Here is a 19,626-nt window from a genome sequence, read left to right on the forward strand (position 1 = left end):
GATTTACATCCCAGGATTTACTTCTTTACTAATGGTCTGGGTAAATGAACTGCATTCACATAAATTAGTTAATTAAGGAGAATTAGCAATACTTTAGAATGTAGTAATTTACTTTAAAGTGATCATAATATATTAGGATGAAATTCGTTAAAATAAACGTTATCCAAAAAGGACAGGCTTTATCCTTTCAAAAGGTATAAGAGAAAATGTGGCTTAGAAACCAAAGGCAAACTGAACAGATTTTTTAAAGTAATACATATGACTCTGTATTACTTTATTATTAATTTTATATGATGATAATAATAATAATAATGTAAAAGTTGCATGGGCAAAAGTAGACTACCAGCCAAAAATAACATGGAACTGAGAACACGCCCTGCAGTCAGTATACCTACACCTTAAGGACTAGACTAGAGAACCCACCATGACTCTCAAATTTCTCCCCTCTAATGTAGCTGTTAATCTTTACTGAGTTCTGACTGAAACTCACCCCCTCTGTTATTTTTATATCATTCTATAATTTTGTAATTGTCACCAGTCTTCAACTAGTAGGAGGTGCCTAGGCGGCATCATTATTCCATTCCTTTTCTAGTAACCCAGATACATGGCAGTCTTAACCTGTACAGAGATTCAAGAAAGAGACTATAATAGTAGAAGCCATGGGTTCTCGTCCTGTATCTTCCACCTATTATTTATGCAACGTTTGACAAGGCAAAATCCCTCAGAGTCTCAGTCTCTTCATTTGTAAAGTGGCCTTGCCCTACTCATAAGATTTCTGGGATCTTAAGAAGTAAAATGTGAAGGCATTTTGATAACCTACAAGGACAAGGTACAATTAAAACTAAAGCCTAGTAGAACAGAAGAGTGGCTAGTGATAGAACTCTGTTTTCAGAGAGGAAAGGGAAAAATATGTTAATTAATTCAACAAATATTTATCAAATATCACTTATATGCCAAGCACTGTTCTATGCACTAAGGACTCCATGGTGACCAAGACAGCCAGGTCCATGCTCTCATAGAACACACAGAGAAGGAATATGAGGACAAATAATAAACAAGTAAACAAGATAATTACAGATCATGATAAGTCACCTCTAAACAAGGTGACAGGCTAGAGCAGGATGTAGGATTTTCCCTAACGTGGCAGTTACTGATTGTCTCTCTGAAAAGGTAGGAAAGAGTTAGCCACATGGAAAGCCGGCAGAGGAGCATTTTGGACAGGAGGATCTTTTCAGTACAAAGTTCCTAAAGAGGGAAAGTGCTTGAAGGGTTAGAGGATCTGAAAGACTGCATGATAAACAAGACATTGTACATCAATGGTACAGTGTTGAAATTGGAGAGGCAGGCAGAGGCCAAGTTGCAGACGGCATTAGAGGTCATGGTAAAGGTTTGGATTTTAAGTGCAATAAGAAGCCATTCAGAGGTTTTTTTGTTTTTTAACAATTTTATTGGAGTATAATTGCTTTACAATGGTGTTAGTTTCTGCTTTAAAAAAAGTGAATCAGCCATACATGTACATATATCCCCATATCTCCTCCCTCTTTTATCTCCCTCCCACCCTCCCTAACCCACCCCTCTAGGTGGTCACAAAGTACTGAGCTGATCTCCCTGCATTATGCGCTGCTTCTTACTACCTATTTTACGTTTGGTGGTATATATAAGTCCATGCCACTCTCTCACTTTGTCCCAGCTTACCCTTCCCCCTCCCCATGTGCTCAAGTCCAGCCTCAATGTCTGAGTCTTTATTCCTGTTCTGCCCTTAGGTTCTTCATAATTTTTTTTTTTTTTTTTTTTTTTTTTTTGTGGTACGCGGGCCTCTCACTGTTGTGGCCTCTTCTGTTGTGGAGCACAGGCTCCGGAAGTGCAGGCTCAGTGGCCATGGCTCACGAGCCTAGATGCTCTGAAGCATGTGAGATCTTCCCAGACTGGGGCATGAACCCACATCCCCTGCATTGGCAGGCGGACTCTCAACCACTGCGCCACCAGGGAAGCCTTTATAAACATTTTTTTCTTTAGATTTCATATATATGTGTTAGCAATACAGTATTTGTTTTTCTCCTTCTGACTTACTTCACTCTGTATGACAGACTCTAGGTCCATCCACCTCACTACAAATAACTCAATTTCATTTCTTTTTATAGCTGAGTAACATTCCATTGGATATATGTGCCATACCTTCTTTATCCATTCATCTGTTGATGGACACTTAGGTTGCTTCCATGTCCTGACTATTGGAAATAGAGCTGCAGTGAACATTGGGGTACATGATTCTTTTTGAATTATGGTTTTCTCAGTGTATATGCCCAATAGTGGGATTGCTGGGTCATATGGTAGTTCTATTTTCAGTTTTTTAAGGAACCTCCATACTGTTCTCCATAGTGGCTGTATCAATTTACATTCCCACCAACAGTGCAAGAGGGTTCCCTTTTCTCCACACCCTCTCCAGCATTTATTGTTTGTAGATTTTTTGATGATGGCAATTCTGACTGGTGTGAGGTGATACTTCATTGTAGTTTTGATTTGCATTTCTCTAATGATTAGTGATGTTGAGCATTCTTTCATGTGTTTGTTGGCAATCTGTATATCTATTGTCTATTTAGTTCTTCTGCCCATTTTTGGATTGGGTTGTTTGTTTTTAATGATATTGAGCTACATGAGCTGCTTGTAAATTTTGGAGATTAATCCTTTGTCAGTTGCTTCATTTGCAAATATTTTCTCCCATTCTAAGAATTGTCTTTTCGTCTTGTTTATGGTTTCATTTGCTGTGCAAAAGCTTTAAGTTTCATTAGGTCACATTTGTTTATTTTTGTTCCTATTTCCATTTCTCTAGGAGTTGGGTCAAAAAGGATCTTGCTGTGATTTATGTCATAGAGTGTTCTGCCTACGTTTTCCTCTCAGACTTTTATAGTGTCTGGCCTTACATTTAGGTCTTTAATCCATTTTGAGTTTATTTTTGTGTATGGTGCTAGGGAGTGTTCTAAATTCATTCTTTTACATGTAGCTGTCGAGTTCCGGCAGCATTTATTGAAGAGTCTGTCTTTTCTCCAGTGTATATTCTTGCCTCCTTTATCAAAAATAAGGTGACCATATGTTTATATCCTGTTCCACTGATCTATATTTCTGTTTTTATTTCTGTTTTTGTGCCAGTACCATACTGTCTTGATTACTGTAGCTTTGGAGTATAGCCTGAAGTCAGGGAGCCTGATTCCTCCAGCTCTGTTTTTCCTTCTCAAGATTGTTTTGGCTATTTGGGATCTTTTGTGTTTCCATACAAATTGTAAAATTTTTTTGTTCTAGTTCTGTGAAAAATGCCGTTAGTAGTTTCGTAGGGATTGCATTGAATCTGTAGATTGCTTTGTGCAGTATAGTCATTTTCAAATGTTGATTCTTCCAATCCAAGAACATGGTATGTCTCTCTGTTTGTATCATCTTTAATTTCTTTCATCAGTGTCTTATAGTTTTCTGCATACAGGTCTTTTGTTTCCTTAGGTAGGTTTATTCCTAGGTATTTTATTCTTTTTGTTGCAATGGTGAATGGGAGTGTTTCCTTAATTTCTCTTTCAGATTTTTCATCATTAGTTTATAGAAATGTAACAGATTTCTATGCATTAATTTTGTACTCTGCTACTCTACCAAATTCATTGAGCAGCTCTGTTAGTTTTATGGTAGCGTCTTTAGGATTCTCTATATATAGTATCATGTCATCTGCAAACAGTGACAGCTTTACTACTTCTTTTCTGATTTGGATTCCTTTTATTTCTTTTTCTTCTTTAATTGCTGTGGCTAAAACTTCCAAACCTATTGAATAATATGGTTAGAGTGGGCAAACTTGTCTTGTTCCTGATCTCAGTGGAAATGGTTTCAGTTTTTCACCATTGAGAATGATGTTGGCTGTGGTTTTGTCATATATGGCCTTTATTATGTTAAGGTAAGTTCCATCTATGCCTACTTTCTGGAGGGGTTTTATGATAAATGGCTGTTGAATTTTGTTGAAAGCTTTTTCTGCATCTATTGAGATGATCATATGGTTTTTATGATTCAATTTGTTAATATGGTGTATCACATTGATTGATTTGCATATATTGAAGAATCCTTGCATTCCTGGAATAAACCCCACTTGATCGTGGTGTATGATCCTTTTAATGTGCTGTTGGATTCTGTTTGCTAGTGTTTTGTTGAGGATTTTTGCATCTATGTTAATCAGGGATATTGGCCTGTAGTTTTCTTTCTTTGTGAAATCTTTGTCTGGTTTTGGTATCAGGGTAATGGTGGCCTCATAGAATGAGTTTGGGAGTGTTCCTCCCTCTGCTATATTTTCAGAGTTTGAGAAGGATAGGTGTTAGCTCTTCTATAACTGTTTGATAGAATTCACCTGTGAAGCCATCTGATCCTGGGCTTTTGTTTGTTGGAAGATTTTAATCACAGTCTGAATTTCAGTGCTTGTGCTTGGTCTGTTTATATTTTCTATTTCTTCCTGGTTCAGTCTCGGAAGGTTGCACTTCTCTAAGAATTTGTCCATTTCTTCTAGGTTGTTCATTTTATTGGCACATAGTTGCTTGCAGTAATCTCTCATGATCCTTTGTATTTCTGCAGTGTCAGTTGTTACTTCTCCTTTTTCATTTCTAATTCTATTGATTTGAGACTTCTCCCTTTTTTTCTTGATGAGTCTGACTAATGGTTTATCAATTTTACTTATCTTCTCAAAGAAACAGCTTTTAGTTTTATTGATGTTAGCTATCATTTGCTTCATTTCTTTTTCATTTATTTCTGATCTATCTTTATGATTTCTTTCCTTCTGCTAACTTTGGGGATTTTTCTTCTTCTTTCTCTAATTGCTTTAGGTGTAAGGTTAGGTTGTTTATTTGAGATGTTTCTTGTTTCTTGGGGTAGGATTGTATTGCTATAAACTTCCCTCTTAGAACTGCTTTTGCTGCATCCCATTGGTTTTGGGTCGTCGTGTTTTCATTGTCATTTGTTTCTAGGTATTTCTTGATTTCCTCTTTGATTTCTTCAGTGGCCTCTTGGTTATTAAGTAGTGTATTGTTTAGCCTCCATGTGTTTGTATTTCTTACAGATTTTTTTTTCCTGTAATTGATACCTAGTCTCATAGTGTTGTGGTTGGAAAAGATATTTGATATGATTTCAATTTTCTTAAATTTACCAAGGCTTGATTCGTGACCCAAGATATGACCTGTCCTGGAGAATGTTCCATGAGAACTTGAGAAGAAAGTGTATTCAGTTGTTTTTGGATGGAATGTCCTAAAAATATCAATTAAGTCCATCTTGTTTAACGTGTCATTTAAAACTTGTGTTTCCTTATTTATTTTCATTTTGGATGATCTGTCCATTGGTGAAAGTGGGGTTAAAGTCCCCTACTATGATTGTGTTACTGTCAATTTCCCCTTTTATGGATGTTAGCATATGCCTTATGTACTGAGGTGCTCCTATGTTGGGTGCATAAATATTTACAATTGTTATATCTTCTTCTTGGATTGAGCCCTCGATCATTATGTAGTGCCCTTATTTGTCTCTTTTAATAGTCTTTATTTTAAAGTCTATTTTGTCTGATATGAGAATTGCTACTCCAGCTTTCTTTTGATTTGCATTTGCATGGAATATCTTTTTCCAACCCCACACTTTCAGGCTGTATGTGTCCCTAGGTCTGAAGTGGGTCTCTTGTAGACAGCATATATACAGGTCTTTTTGGGTATCCATTCAGCCAGTCTATGTCTTTTGGTTGGAGCATTTAATCTATTTACATTTAAGGTAATTATCGATATGTATGTTCCTATTACCATTTTCTTAATTGTTTTGGGTTTGTTATTGTAGGTCTTTTCCTTCTCTTGTGTTTCCTGCCTTGAGAAGTCTCTTTAGCATTTGTTGTAGAGCTGGTTTGGTAGTGCTGAATTCTCTTAGCTTTTTCTTGTCTGTAAAGATTTTAATTTCTCTGTCAAATCTGAATGAGATCCTTGCTGAGTAGAATAATCTTTCTTGTAGGTTTTTCCCTTTCATCACTTTAAATATGTCCTCCCACTCCCTGCTGGCTTGGAGAGTTTCTGTTGAAAGAGCAGCTGTTAACCTTTGGGGATTCCCTTGTATGTTATATGTTGCTTTTCCCTTGCTGCTATTAAAATTTTTTCTTTGTATTTAATTTTTGGTGGTTTGATTAATATGTGTCTTGGCATGTTTCTCTTTGGATTTATCCTGTATGGGACTCTCTGTGCTTCCTGAACTTGATTAACTATTTCCTTTCCCATATTAGAGAAGTTTTCAACTATAATCTCTTCAAATATTTTCTCAGTTCTTTTCTTTTTCCTTTTTCTCTTCCTCTTTGGGAGCCCTATAGTTTTTTTGTGTGTGTGTGTGTGTGGTACACGGGCCTCTCACTGTTGCAGCCTCTCCCGTTGCGGAGCACAGCCTCTGGACGCACAGGCTCAGTGGCCATGGCTCATGGGCTCAGCTGCTCTACGGCATGTGGGATCTTCCCAGACCGGGGCACGAACCCGTGTCCCCTGCCTCGGCAGGCAGACTCTCAATGACTGTGCCACCAGGGAAGCCCGGGAGCCCTATAATTTGAATGTTGGTGCATTTAATGCTGTCCTAGAGGTCTCTGAGACTGTCCTCAATTCTTTTCATCTTTTTTCTTTATTCTGCTCTGCAGTAGTTATTTCCACTATTTTAACTTCCAGGTCACTTAGGCGTTCTTCACCTCAGTTATTCTATTGATTCCTTCTAGAGAATTTTTAATTTCATTTATTGTGTTGTTCATCATTGTTTGTTTGCTCTTTAGTTCTTCTAGGTCATTGTTAAATGTTTCTTGTATTTTCTCCATTCTATTTACAAGATTTTGGATCATCTTTACCATGATTACTCTGAATTCTTTTTCAGGTAGAATGCCTATTTCCTCTTTATTTGTTTTGTCTGATGGGTTTTTACCTTGCTCCTTCATCTGCTGTGTTTTTCTGTCTTCTCATTTTGCTTAACTTACTGTGTTTGGGGTCTCCTTTTCGCAGGCTGCAGGTTTGTAGTTCCTGGTGGTTTTTTTTTTTTTTTTTTTGCAGTATGCAGGCCTCTCACTGTTGTGGCCTCTCCCGTTGTGAGGCACGGGCTCCGGATGCACAGGCACAGCGGCCATGGCTCACGGGCCCAGCCGCTCCGCGGCATGTGGGATCTTCCTGGACCGGGGCACGAACCCGCGTCCCCTGCATCGGCAGGCGGACTCTCAACCACTGTGCCACCAGGGAAGCCCAGTTCCTGGTGTTTTTGGTGTCTGCCCCCAGTGGCTACAGTTGGTTCAGTGTGTTGTGTAGGCTTCCTGATGGAGGGGACTAGTGCCTATGTTCTGGTGGATGAGGCTGGATCTTGTGTTTCTGGTCAGCAGGTCCCCGTCTGGTGGTGTGTTTTGGGGTGCTGTGACCTTATTATGATTTTAGGCAGCCTCTCTGCTAATGGGTGGCATTGTGTTCCTGTCTTGCTAGTTGTTTGGCATAGGGTGTCCAGCTCTGTAGCTTGCTGGTGGTTGAGTGGAGGTGGGTCTTAGCGTTGAGATGGAGATCTCTGCGAGAGCTTTCACCGTTTGGTATTACGCGAAGCTGGGAGGTCTCTGGTGGACAAATGTCCTGTACTCGGCTCTCCCACCTCAGAGGTACAGGGCTGACACTTGGTTGGAGCCTAAGGACCCTGTCAGCCACACAGCTCAGAAGAAAAGGGAAAAAGGATGAAAGAAAAAAAGAAAAAGTAAAATAAAATAAAGTTTTTAAAATAAAAAATAATTATTAAAAATTAAAGAGTAATACAAAAAAGAAAAAAAAAGAGAGAAGAGAGCAACCAAACTAAAAAACAAATCCACCAATGATATCAAGCGCTAAGAACTATATTTAAAAAAAAACACAAAAGGAAAACAACCAGATAGACAGAACCCTAGGACAAATGGTAAAAGCAAAGCTACACAGACAAAATCACAGAAAGAAGCAAACACATACACACTCAAAAAAAGAGAAAAAGGAAAAAAATATATATAGCATTGCTGCCAAAGTCCATCACCTCAATTTTGGGATGATTCGTTGTCTATTCAGGTATTCCACAGATGCAGGGTACATCAAGTTGACTGGAGATTTAATCCACTGCTCCTGAGGCTGCTGGGAGAGATTTCCCTTTCTCTTTTTTGTTCGCACAGCTCCCGGGGTTCAGCTTTGGATTTGGCCCTGCCTCTGCATGTAGGTCGCTGGAGCGCATCCATTCTTCGCTCAGACAGGACGGGGTTAAAGCAGCAGCTGATTCGGGGCCTCTGGCTCACTCAGACCGGGGGGAGGGAGGGGTACAGATGCGGGGGGAGCCTGCAGCGGCAGAGGCCAACATGACGTTGCACCAGCCTGAGGTGCGCTGTGTGTTCTCCCGGGGAAGTTGTCCCTGGATCACGGGATGCTGGCAGTGGCGGGCTGCACAGGTTACCGGGAAGGGAGGTGTGGATAGTGACCTGTGCTTGCTCGCAGGCTTCTTGGTGCCTGCAGCAGCAGCCTTAGCGTTTCATGCCTATCTCTGCTGTCGGTGCTGATAGCCGTGGCTCACACCTGTCTCTGGAGCTCGTTTAGGCGGTGTTCTGAATCCCCTCTCCTTGCGCACCCTGAAACAATGGTCTCTTGCCTCTTGGGCAGGCCCAGACATTTTCCCAGACTCCCTCCCAGCTAGCTATGGTGCAGTAGCCTCCTTCAGGCTGTGTTCATGCAGCCAACCCCAGTCCTCTCCCTGGGGTCTGACCTCCGAAGCCTGAGCCTCAGTGCCCAGCCCCCACCCAACCTGGCGGGGGAGCTGACAAGCCTCTCCGGCTGGTGAGTGCTGGTTGGCACCGATCCTCTGTGTGGGAGTCTCTCCACTTTGCCCTCTGCACCCCTGTTGCTGCGCTTTCCTCCATGGCTCAGAAGTTTCCCCCTGCCACCCCTCACCCCCGTCTCCACCAGTGAAGGAGTTTTCCAGTGTGTGGAAACTTTTCCTCCTTCATAGCTCCCTCCCAGAGGTGCAGGTCCCATCCCTATTCTTTTGTTTCTGTTTTTGCTTTTTTCTTCTGACCTACCCAGGTACGTGGGGAGTTTCTTGCCTTTTGGGAAGTCTGAGGTCTTCTGCCAGCATTCAGTAGGTGTGCTGTAGGAGCTGTTCCACATGTAGATGTATTTCTGATATACTTGTGGGGAGGAAGGTGATCTCCATGTCTTACTCTTCTGCCATCTTGAAGGTTTCCCATTGAGAGGTGGTTTTTTTTTTTTTTTTTTTGTGGTATGCGGGCCTCTCACTGTTGTGGCCTCTCCCATTGTGGAGCGCAGGCTCCGGATGCGCAGGCTCAGCGGCCATGGCTCACGGGCCCAGCCGCTCTGCGGCATGTGGGATCTTCCCGGACCGGGGCACGAACCCGTGTACCCTGCATCGGCAGGCGGATTCTCAACCACTGTGCCACCAGGGAAGGCCCCCATTGAGAGGTTTTTAAGAGAGGGAGTAATATTATTCAATTTGCTTTCTTCAAAGACCACTTTGGCTGTTCCATAGAGAATGGACTGGGAAAGAGGTATAGAAGCAGGGAAGCCAGTTAGGAAGATATTGTGATAGTCCCAGTGAGTGATACCAGTGTCATGGAGTAGGGTGGTGGCAGTGGAGATATAGATAGAAATAGACAGATTAAATATTTTATATTTTCATGGTAGAACTGACAGGAGTTGATGGGTTAGAAGTGGGGAGGAACCAATGATGACTCCTAGTTTTGGCTTGATCAACTGTGTGAATGGAGGGGTTATTCACTAAATGGATTGGGCTGGGGAAGGAATAGTTTAGAGGAAGAGGAAAAATACCTTTGTGAAATGGATATAAACTCACTGTCAAATTGAACTGGAAATGGAAATCAACTTGAACATTCATCAAACAATTCTTGATAAAGATAGTAAGGAGGCAATGAGATGGTAAATGAGAGCATATTAGAAAAAATAAAGCTCATTAAGGCATTAACGTCAAGGGGAAGCTGCCAGCTGTTCTGGCCCAAGCTTCCTAATACATCAAACTCAGGCTGAGTTCAGCTAAGCTCTGTAAGTTTGGGGCTGCCACTGGAAGTCCAACTCTGGCTTCAGCCTCAAGTACATAGTGGGAATAGTGGGAATTCCATTCATTCAAAAATTTTTGAGTATCTACTATGTGTCAGGTATTATTCTATACACTGGAGACAGTCCAGAACAAGACAGACTGGGGCTTCATTCTCCCTCCCATCCCACCCCCATGTCATGCATATACTGAGACTAAAGTCCTGAGCAATTTTTTAACTGCATAAAGCTCTTTTTCACAACTGACTTAGAAACCAAGTGTTCCAGCACCTTCTGGCCATTGGGATATTTGTGACCCAACAAATAAATATATATATAAAAATAAAAATATAAAAATAAATAAATAAATAAATAAACCCAAGGTATATATTTATACCCTTTCAAAGCAGATAACATAGTAACTTCTCCTGACTCAGGAGACTTAGGACCTCACCCAGTCCTGCCAGTAACTTGCTAAGTGCATGACTGTGAGTGAAAGAGTCATTTTTGATCTGTTGGTCTGAGACCTCTTCTGTGGAAAGAGAAGACTTAGCAAAATGAAGTGGTTCTCAAACTTATCTCAGCTGTGGGCTCTTTCTCGAAGTAAAATCTTACGTAGAGCTCCACATATGAAAGAGCTAAGCGTGGATCTTCGGCTGCAATAGGAGCAGAAGGCTCACAGTCCCACTCATCAGGCTCCCCTCATCTCCCAAGGTAGTTTCTGAGCCCCCCTTCCCAGAGAGCTCAAAGTTTAGAAGGTAGAAGTTTGAAAATCACTAGTTCAGACGATCTCCTGCAGGTCCCTCCTGTTCTAAGATTCCATTTCTCTACAACAAAAGCACTATAAACAGCAGAAAAACAAGACACAGTCCATTACCTTAAGGAGCTTAAAATCTAGTAGAGGAGATGTATTACAAGAATCAAGCAATTTGGCTTATTGAGCAGCTTCTATGTGCACGGGACCATGCTAGGTGTGCTGTGACACTTCCTACTTCTCTTCAGTTGAAGATTCTGGCTCATGGCATTCTGGCATCTTCTTCACCCCAAGTCCTGCCATTATCCTGGAAGATTCCAAGGTCCATATAGATCACCCACCAATGCTTTGACATCTCACTTCCTCAGTCTCCTTATCTCCAATTACCTTGTCATCTCTCCCACTTTGCCAACTACCTGCATAACCACACTAAGAGTTGTATCATCAATAACTACTTCACTTCTGAAATACTAGAATTAGATATCTGGATTCCAGCTTTTCCTTTTTACATAATTTGTTCTCAGTGCAATCATAAATACCTTAAATTCCTTGTCCAGCTCCCTTTACTTGCTTCTTTATGCAATGCAGAGTCTATAGAGTTCATTTTTTAATCACTGTCCAAATAAAGTATTCAATTATCTTGCCCCATTGTCCTTCCACTCCATTTATGTGGCAGAACCTCAACCCTGGATAAATTCAACTGTCTTCTCATGTCTATACTAAATGTTGCTAAACATAAATTCAGGGTCTCTGGCCTTGACTGGACCCTCCAGTCAGCTTTCCTTTCCATTCCTGCTCTCCCCAGTCAGATTTCTTTTCCTTTCTCCACAGTGATTATTTCAAACTTTTTCACTCTCTTGCAAACTCTGATATTTCTATTCCTCTCCGACTTTCAGCAGATAACTTTGCTTCCTGCTTCACAGAGGACACAAAAACCATTGAACAAGTCCTTTGGTTTCCTCTCAAGTTAAAAACCCATTTGGATCTCTGTCCATCCTCCCTTTCTTCCTCCAGATACAATGGACAAAGTGGCCTACCTCCTGACTAAGGTTAGCAGTTTTCTGATTTTCTGAGTCCTAAACCTGCCCATTTGGGGACTCTTTCCCACCAGTATTTAAACATACAGAAATTGCCTCTTAGCTTGGCTCCATAATATCTTCTCCTCTTCACAATCAAACTTTTTGGAAAGCGTTATCTACACTCACCATTTTCACGTCCTCATGTCTCACGCCCTCCTCAATTCACTCCCATTCACCATCCCATGGGATGGGATCTAGGAAACGATCTGTTTTCTGCCCTTCATTGGAACTACTCTTATTAAAGACTCCAACCACCTTCTTGTTGCTAAATTCAGCAGTCACTTTTTATCCATTATTTTGTTTGACTCAATGACAGTACCTGACACTCTTGACTACTCTTTTCTTCTTGAAATACCCTTGAGCCTGGCTTCTGTAACACACACTCTTCTGACTTTTCTCCTACTTCCCTGGATGTTTTGTCCCAGTTTCCTGTTGGGAGCACTCCTTTTGTCCACATAGAGAGGTTTACCTTAGGTTTCTGCCTTTGAATGTTTTTATCAACCAACATATGTGAACATCTTATCCATCTTACCATCTACTTACTGATGATTCTCAAATTTATCTCCAGCCCAGGCCTCCAAACCCATAAATCCAACTGTTTGTTGAACATCCACACATGGCTGTTCCAAAGACACTCCGAAGTCATTGTCTCAAAAGCTGAACTCCTCTCTCTGGTTTGACACCATCAAACCACAAAATTAAGTCTTCCTTAACCTGTTCTCATACTCAAACCTCTGCCTATAGTACCTTCTTCCTCACCCTATACTCATTAATCCCTAAGTCCTGTTGATTCTGTCTCCTGTCAATTCCATCCACTTGTCTCCATCCTCACAAACACCATTACAATAACAGCCTCCTAACTGGTCTTGCTACCTTCATTTTGGTCTACTTTCCACACAGCAGGCAGAGTGATTTTCCTAAAGAACAAATCTGTTTGTGTCTCTCTCATGTTACTAAACCCTGAAGGAGTTTCTTATTGTCCAAACTCCCTAGTGCAGACATTCATGTTCCTTCATGGTCAGGTCCCTGTCTACCTCCTCATTCTCATCATCTCCTTCCTCATTTACTCTCTTCACACTCTAGGCTATAGCAACATCTAGGTCACTTTTAGTTCCTCAAACAAATCGGCTTTTTCTTGCACATGTCTATCTCCCCTGAAAACTATTCTCCCATCTTTTTCCTTGGCCCTTAAATTCTCATATTTTAGGACTCAATTTAATTTGTCACTTCCTTTAAGACTATTTTTTGGTTCATTAGCCTAGACCAGAACCCCTCCTTTGTGCTCCCATAGTATCTAATATTCCCTTGTTTAACTGTTTATCTTCCCCCATCAGGCAATATGGACCCTAAGGATAGGACTTGTGTCTTATTTTGTAGCTTCAGTATCTACCTACAGTACCTGGCACATAGTAGATATGCAATTTATTTCTGAATGTGATTGTGTAATGGATCTGTGATAAGGGGGGCTGGGAAGTAGGGCACAGAAGATAAGCAAGCAGGGAAACATTATGAGAAGAGGAGAGAGGAAAACATATGGCAGATATGTAGACTTCACTTCTCACAGTCCCAGTGATGGGAAGCAGTTTGGACCAAGTCATGGAAACAGGTGGCAGCAAGGACTTCTTTACTTGAAGTCCAGTATCTTTTTCATGGCAACGTTCTCCACCTCCAAATAAATTAAGGCCACAGCCTTGCTCCCTGGGGCAAGTATCTTTGCCAATTATCCCAAATCAGCTGAGTGGATTTTTGTCAGCTTTGATTATTAATGTCAAATTTTTCTCTGAAAGGCGTTCAGATTGGCCATTTCATCTCCAGTACTACTTACTTAATCTAGACTACTATCTCTTCATCTGTGGTGAATATCCAGATTAACTGGTCTGTCTTTCCTCTCTAATTCATCTCATGCAGAGTTATTAGGACTATCTCCCCCAAAAGCCCTATAACACTATTCTTGTGCTCAAAACTAGACTTTTTCCCCCATAAAACAAACCTATATGTTGTGACCTGGCTTCTTGGCTCTTTGCTCCTGTGACCACTATTACACCTGTTCTCCACCATCTCTCCAGTATCTCTTCCCACTTCTGCAACTAGGTTTCATGACTGCGAATCTTGGACTTAGAGCTCACTCTAAACTTAAAACCAGTTTTTAAGAGGGCATAAAATTTAGGGGCCCAAAACTGGTGAAACAATCTCTTCTATTTTAGAACATTTACGAAGATAAAAATTTGGCTACACCTAGGCAATATTTCCTCAGTTCACTGAGAAGGTATACTTTAATATGGTATGTAAGTAAAAACTGACATCTATTGTTTCCATTGGATGATCTATTTCTAGGTTTTTGCCCAGACAAAATTTGATTGCATCTATTAGTATTTGTGCCAAAACACAGTAATGCATTTGTCTAAGTCTCAAAAGTTTCTGTGTAAGGTACTTTTGGTGTAAAAGTAGAAATACAAGAGTTAGAGGGCAAGATTAACAACGACAGCAGCAAAAAAGGAAGAAAGAAAAAGGAAGGAAGGAAGGAAGGAAGGAAGGAAGGAAGGAAGGAAGGAAGGAAGGAAGGAAGGAAGAAGGAAGGAAGGAAGAAAATTCTCAAAACAATTATCAGACATAATGTTAAATAAAAATAGCAAAAAACAAACCTCTCTGCAAAGTATTAATTATTTTAAAAATACATATATATGTATGTATACAGAAAAAAGACAAGAAAGAAAAATTAGGACATTAACATCTATCCCTGGGGGGAATTATGGGTTATTATAATCTCCTTATACTTTTCCATGCTTTCCAGATTTTCTAAAAAAGCATGTATTTATTTTTAAAAGCAGGAAAAAAAGTTTAAAAATGTAATAACATACCAAAAAACAAACTTTCTGGGGAATTCTTAGAACTAATTTTTCTATGCACATCATTTGGAAATGAATGTCAAATTTTTATAATAATCAAGCCAAATAAAATGTACCCCCCAAATAATTAAAGTGATATGGGATTTTCTCAATTTACCAGAGTTCCTCTCTCTCTTCCTTTGGGCTTTGAATCTCTACTTCCAAAATTGGTACTTTAGACACAAGATCTTTACAGATATTTTCAGTTGTAATTAAATTAGTAACTGCAGTTTTTCTCCCTACAGTAAAATGATTTAATTGCTCAAATTCTTGTGAAAGCTTCAAGACCTGTAAAGTTAAGTGAAAAGACAAATATTCTATTTTGCATACTTTTATGCATGCCTGTGAAAAAGTGTATTGATTCCATTAAATGCTTAAATAATTATTGGCTCAAATAATATAAATTGACATCCAAATTGAAGTCTTATTCCAATTTAACAATTTGCAGCTGTTACATAATCTAATACATTTTTACCATAGGCACAAGAGTGCAAAAAAAGGGTGTATTTTTGGTCTCTGGGATTGGCTTCCCAGAGTGCTATTTAGGGTTTTGTTCTATCTTTTAACAAGCAAAAAGATGTAATGCTCTATTAGAGCTTTTAACATTATTACCACATATTTTTGTTCTCAAGTTTTTAGTGTACTTCATTGATTCATAAAAGCAATAATATACTATTTCAAGAAAACATTAGAAAGAATATTATTTATGCATTACAGAGAACATATTTCTTCCAGTCTGCTCCTATTTGTTTGGAAACACTTGAACATATAAGCGTCCCAGACTATTGTAGTGATTCTCAAACTTTAGTGAATAAGAGCATCACCTGAGGAGAATCCTGTCATTTGCAACATGAATGGTATTATTATGCTAAGTGAAAAAAGCAGATGGAGAAAGACAAATGTTTCCATGTCTTTTGTGACTTGACAGCTCATTTAAAAAAATCACTGAATTCCATTTTATGTATGTACCACAGTTTTGCTTTATTTTTTTTTTGTGTGTGTGTTATCACTGTTGTTGTTTTAGTCCAGTCACACATAGAATGACCTCTTACTTGCTTTTGGTTTTGGGAAATTATGAATAAAGCTGGATTCATGTGCAAAAAAAAGAGTGCCGTCTCACATTGCCACCCCACTCCTGAGGTTCAGATCAGTGGTCTGGGCTGGGAAATGGGAATTTGCATTTTAAATAAGTCTCCCAGGTAATTCTGATGCAAGGGAAGGCTTTGAGAATCACTGCTTTGCTGTGTGGTTTGGCAAAACATTTGTTCAGGTTTTTGTTTTGTTTTGTTCTTTGACAAACAGATTCCTTTCCTCAAAGATTGCTCTTTATATCTTCATATAAAATGAAAGAATGCCTCCAGAAGGCAGTAGAAAGGATGGATGGGGGACAGTTCCAAGAATGGAAGATGAATCCCTCTCCAAGTATTGCACAAAGATAGACAAAAACCTGCCTGACTCCCATTCTGAGCCTCTCTGAAAATGCAGTTTTTATAGTTACTATGTTTGATTCTAAGAACACAATGGATTTAATTCTAAAGATCAATTTAGGTTACTTAAAGGAAACCTGTTGGTCTCCTAGGCCTTTTCAATTTCCTGAAGAAAAATTACAGTGTGTGATATGGGTTATAATCCCATAAATCCATATAATCTTCTATGGACTATAACCTATCCAGGGAGAAGGTTGGTTTTACACTGGACCTTAGGAAGTGGGAAGATATGGATAGGTGAAGAGGAGACTATAGCATATTTTAAGCATGATCAATATGGTCAAAGGTATAGTGTGGAACTGAGTATGGAGTATTTGTGCAGAAGTGAGGAGGATGGTCTCACTGGAGTAGAGGCTACAAGATGAGGAGCTGAGGAAATAAGATTGAGGGGGAGGGATCAGATTATGAAGGAACCTGAAAGACAAGAATTTCCTTAATGAGCTTGCATTATTTTTGTAAGCAGGATAACAGATTCCAAAATGCTATTTAATCACTGATTTTTATAGTCATTGTAAACATTTAAACATTAAAAATAGTAAATGTTAGTTTCTTAAGAAGTAAAGAAAGCCAAACAGAATTTAGACTTGATGTTCAGCAAACTGAGAATTGCTGAAGGCTTCTGAAGAGGAAGGTGACTTTGACACTAAGTGCTTTCTAGGTATTCTGGATTCTCACAGGACAAAGTTGGTGGATATCGTAGGTGGGCAGCTTTGCTCTTTATGATGAAGAAAGGTAAATCCATAGGACCTTTCATGGCACAGATGCTGTGCAACAGGACCAACTCTGTTCCACAGGCTCGTCTCTACCAAAATTTTATCCTGGTTACATAGCTCAGTCTCATAATCAGCCATATTCAAGTACCATGAAGTATTCAGTTGACTGTTCCACTTTATGTTTGAGGCCCTAGAGTAGGGAGGACAGAGCTTAGGCTGAGAATCACCAGGCAACTTGGTAGTTGTTTATCCCGAGTCTGGTGTTCGTATCTGTAAACTGAGGAAGCTGGCCTACACGAACACACCCCTTTCCAACCCAAATAAAACCACAGCCTATGAAACAGGGGCTTTAGTAAATACATAAAATACAATTTTTTAAGCCACTCTTAGCAAGACTACCTTTAAGTCTAAAGCACTCTATGTTCTAAAGAGAAACTGGAATACAACTAAAGAATCAAAGTTTCAAAATTGAAACTTTTAATGAGTAAAATTTTGATGGAAACAGAATACATATAGTCTCAAAGTACCTCCCCACAAAATATTTATTAATTGCAAAGGGAACAGTAATAACTTTACAGTGGAGAAATCTGGCAGAGAGTACCATACCCAAAGTAAATAGAACAAAAGGATATCCTTTTGTCTTCTGATACAATGCACTGAGAAGGACATAACATCACTTCTGTAGTATTCCTGCCAAAATTATGTAACCTAAATTATATTGTGAGGAAACATGAGAAAAATCCAAATTGAGGGACATTCTTCAAAATAAATGATTTGTACTCTTCAAAAATAGCAAAGTCACGAATAACAAAGAATGAGGAACTGTTGCAGATTCAAGGAGCTTTCGAGATGTGACAATGAAATGCAATGTGCAGTCCTGGATTGGACCTTGGACTAGAAAAAAAAATGTCCTTTTGCTATAGAGTGGGACAATTAGTGAAATTTGAATACAAGCTGTAGATTAGATAATAGTACTATATTAATATTAATTTCCTGATTTTGAGACTTGTACTGTGATAAAAAGATGTCACTGTTTTTAGCAAACATACATGGAAACATTTAGGGGTAAAGGAGTATTATGTGTCTACTCTCTGAGGGTAGGAAAAGTGTGTGTGTGTGTGTGTGTGTGTGTGTGTGTGTGTGTGTGTGTGTGTGTGATGCAAGAGAGAGAGGCTGATAAAGCAAATGTGGTACCGTGTTAACATTGGGAGGGGTAAAAGTATATGGAAAGTCTTTATACTATTTTGCAACTTTTCTGTAAGTCTGAAATTATTTCAAAATAAAAAGTCTTTTAAAAGAGAGGGAGAGAAAACCAGATTACCAGGACAGTGATCTGGATCTCTGGTTTTATACTGTTTTCTTCTCGCTTCATTTCATTCTCTATGTTAAGTTTTTTGATGATATATTGAAAGACAAGATCCTTCAGTTGTACATTGTGATGAAAACTCATCTTGCTGACAAGGTCCCCAAAACAAAGCTTAGATGTAGGATGTGTCCTACATATCTATCCTCCCAGGCAGCGAACCCTATTTGCTGGACCTTTCTCTCCTTAGGTCACATACTATTTGATCTATGTCCCAATCCCTCAGCAACTTGCTCCCTGACTTCAGGGTAACAACATCATATAGGATAAATCTGGCCTTGATTTAGTCCTCCACTTCACATGTGGTATTAAAATATAACTCAATATATTTTAACTGTTGTGTTCAAGCCTTTAGTCCTTCCTACCATTTTAATCAACACCAAGAGAGTGACTGAGGAAGGGAATTTTTCAACCAGGAGTTGATGATAACCTAATAGGTAGGACTCTAGGAATTACACTACTGGCAGTCTCTCCATTTAGTGTTGGACTAACCCTCATCTGGTAGTGCCATTTTATACTTGGGGAATGAATTGGGGTTGGGACATTTAAACATTTTCTGAATTCTAAGTATAAGCCTAATTTTCAGTATAATTGGAAAAGATGCTTTGATTCTAAGCCTTTAAAGTTGAAGACATTTTAGTAAACCTCTGTTTTTGCATTTTTTATTGTGGTAAAATCTAAAAAAACATAACATTTACCATCTTAACCATTTTTAAGTGTGCAGTTCAGTGGTATTAAATACATCCACATTGTTGTGCATCCATCACCACCATCCACTCCCATAACTTTTTTCATTTTGTAAAACAAACTCTATACCTATTAAATAACTCCCCAATTTTTCCCTCCACATAGCTCCTGGCAACCAGCATTCTACTTTCTGTCTCTGTGATTTTGACTACTCTAAGTACCTCATATAAGTGGAATCAAATAGTATTTGTCTTTTTGTGACTGGCTTATTTCACTTAGCATAATGTACTCAAGGTTCATCCATGCTGTAGCATATTGCAGAAATACCTTTTTTAAGGCTGAATAATATTCCATTGTATGTATATACCACATTTTGCTTCATCATTCATTCATTGATGGACACTTGGGTTGCTTCCACATTTTAGCTATTGTGAATAATGCTGCTATGAATATGTGTGTACAAATATTGGTTCAAGTCTCTGCTTTCAATTCTTTTGCATATATACCCAGAAGTAGAATTGATGGATTATATGATAGTTCTACTTTTGAGTTCACCTTTTACATTATAATATGTGCTTTAAAAACTAAGCCTTTGGGAAG

The 19,626-nt window shown here is 39.3% G+C and overlaps 1 protein-coding gene across 3 annotated transcripts in view; it reads right to left on the bottom strand.

The window, feature by feature from the left end:
* The window catches only part of CCDC30 (coiled-coil domain containing 30), a 167,507-nt gene that overhangs the window by 70,409 nt on the left and 77,472 nt on the right, over positions 1-19,626 (bottom strand). The window contains exon 3 of one of the 3 annotated variants that reach the window (XM_067009855.1): positions 14,895-15,064. The exons of the other annotated variants lie outside the window; for them this stretch is intronic. Coding sequence (XP_066865956.1) covers positions 14,895-15,064 — 170 coding nt within the window. The remainder of the gene's footprint in view (positions 1-14,894; positions 15,065-19,626) is intronic. 3 annotated transcript variants of the gene reach the window in all.

This window comes from Kogia breviceps, chromosome 1, assembly GCF_026419965.1.
Source record: "Kogia breviceps isolate mKogBre1 chromosome 1, mKogBre1 haplotype 1, whole genome shotgun sequence".
NCBI lineage: Eukaryota > Metazoa > Chordata > Mammalia > Artiodactyla > Physeteridae > Kogia > Kogia breviceps.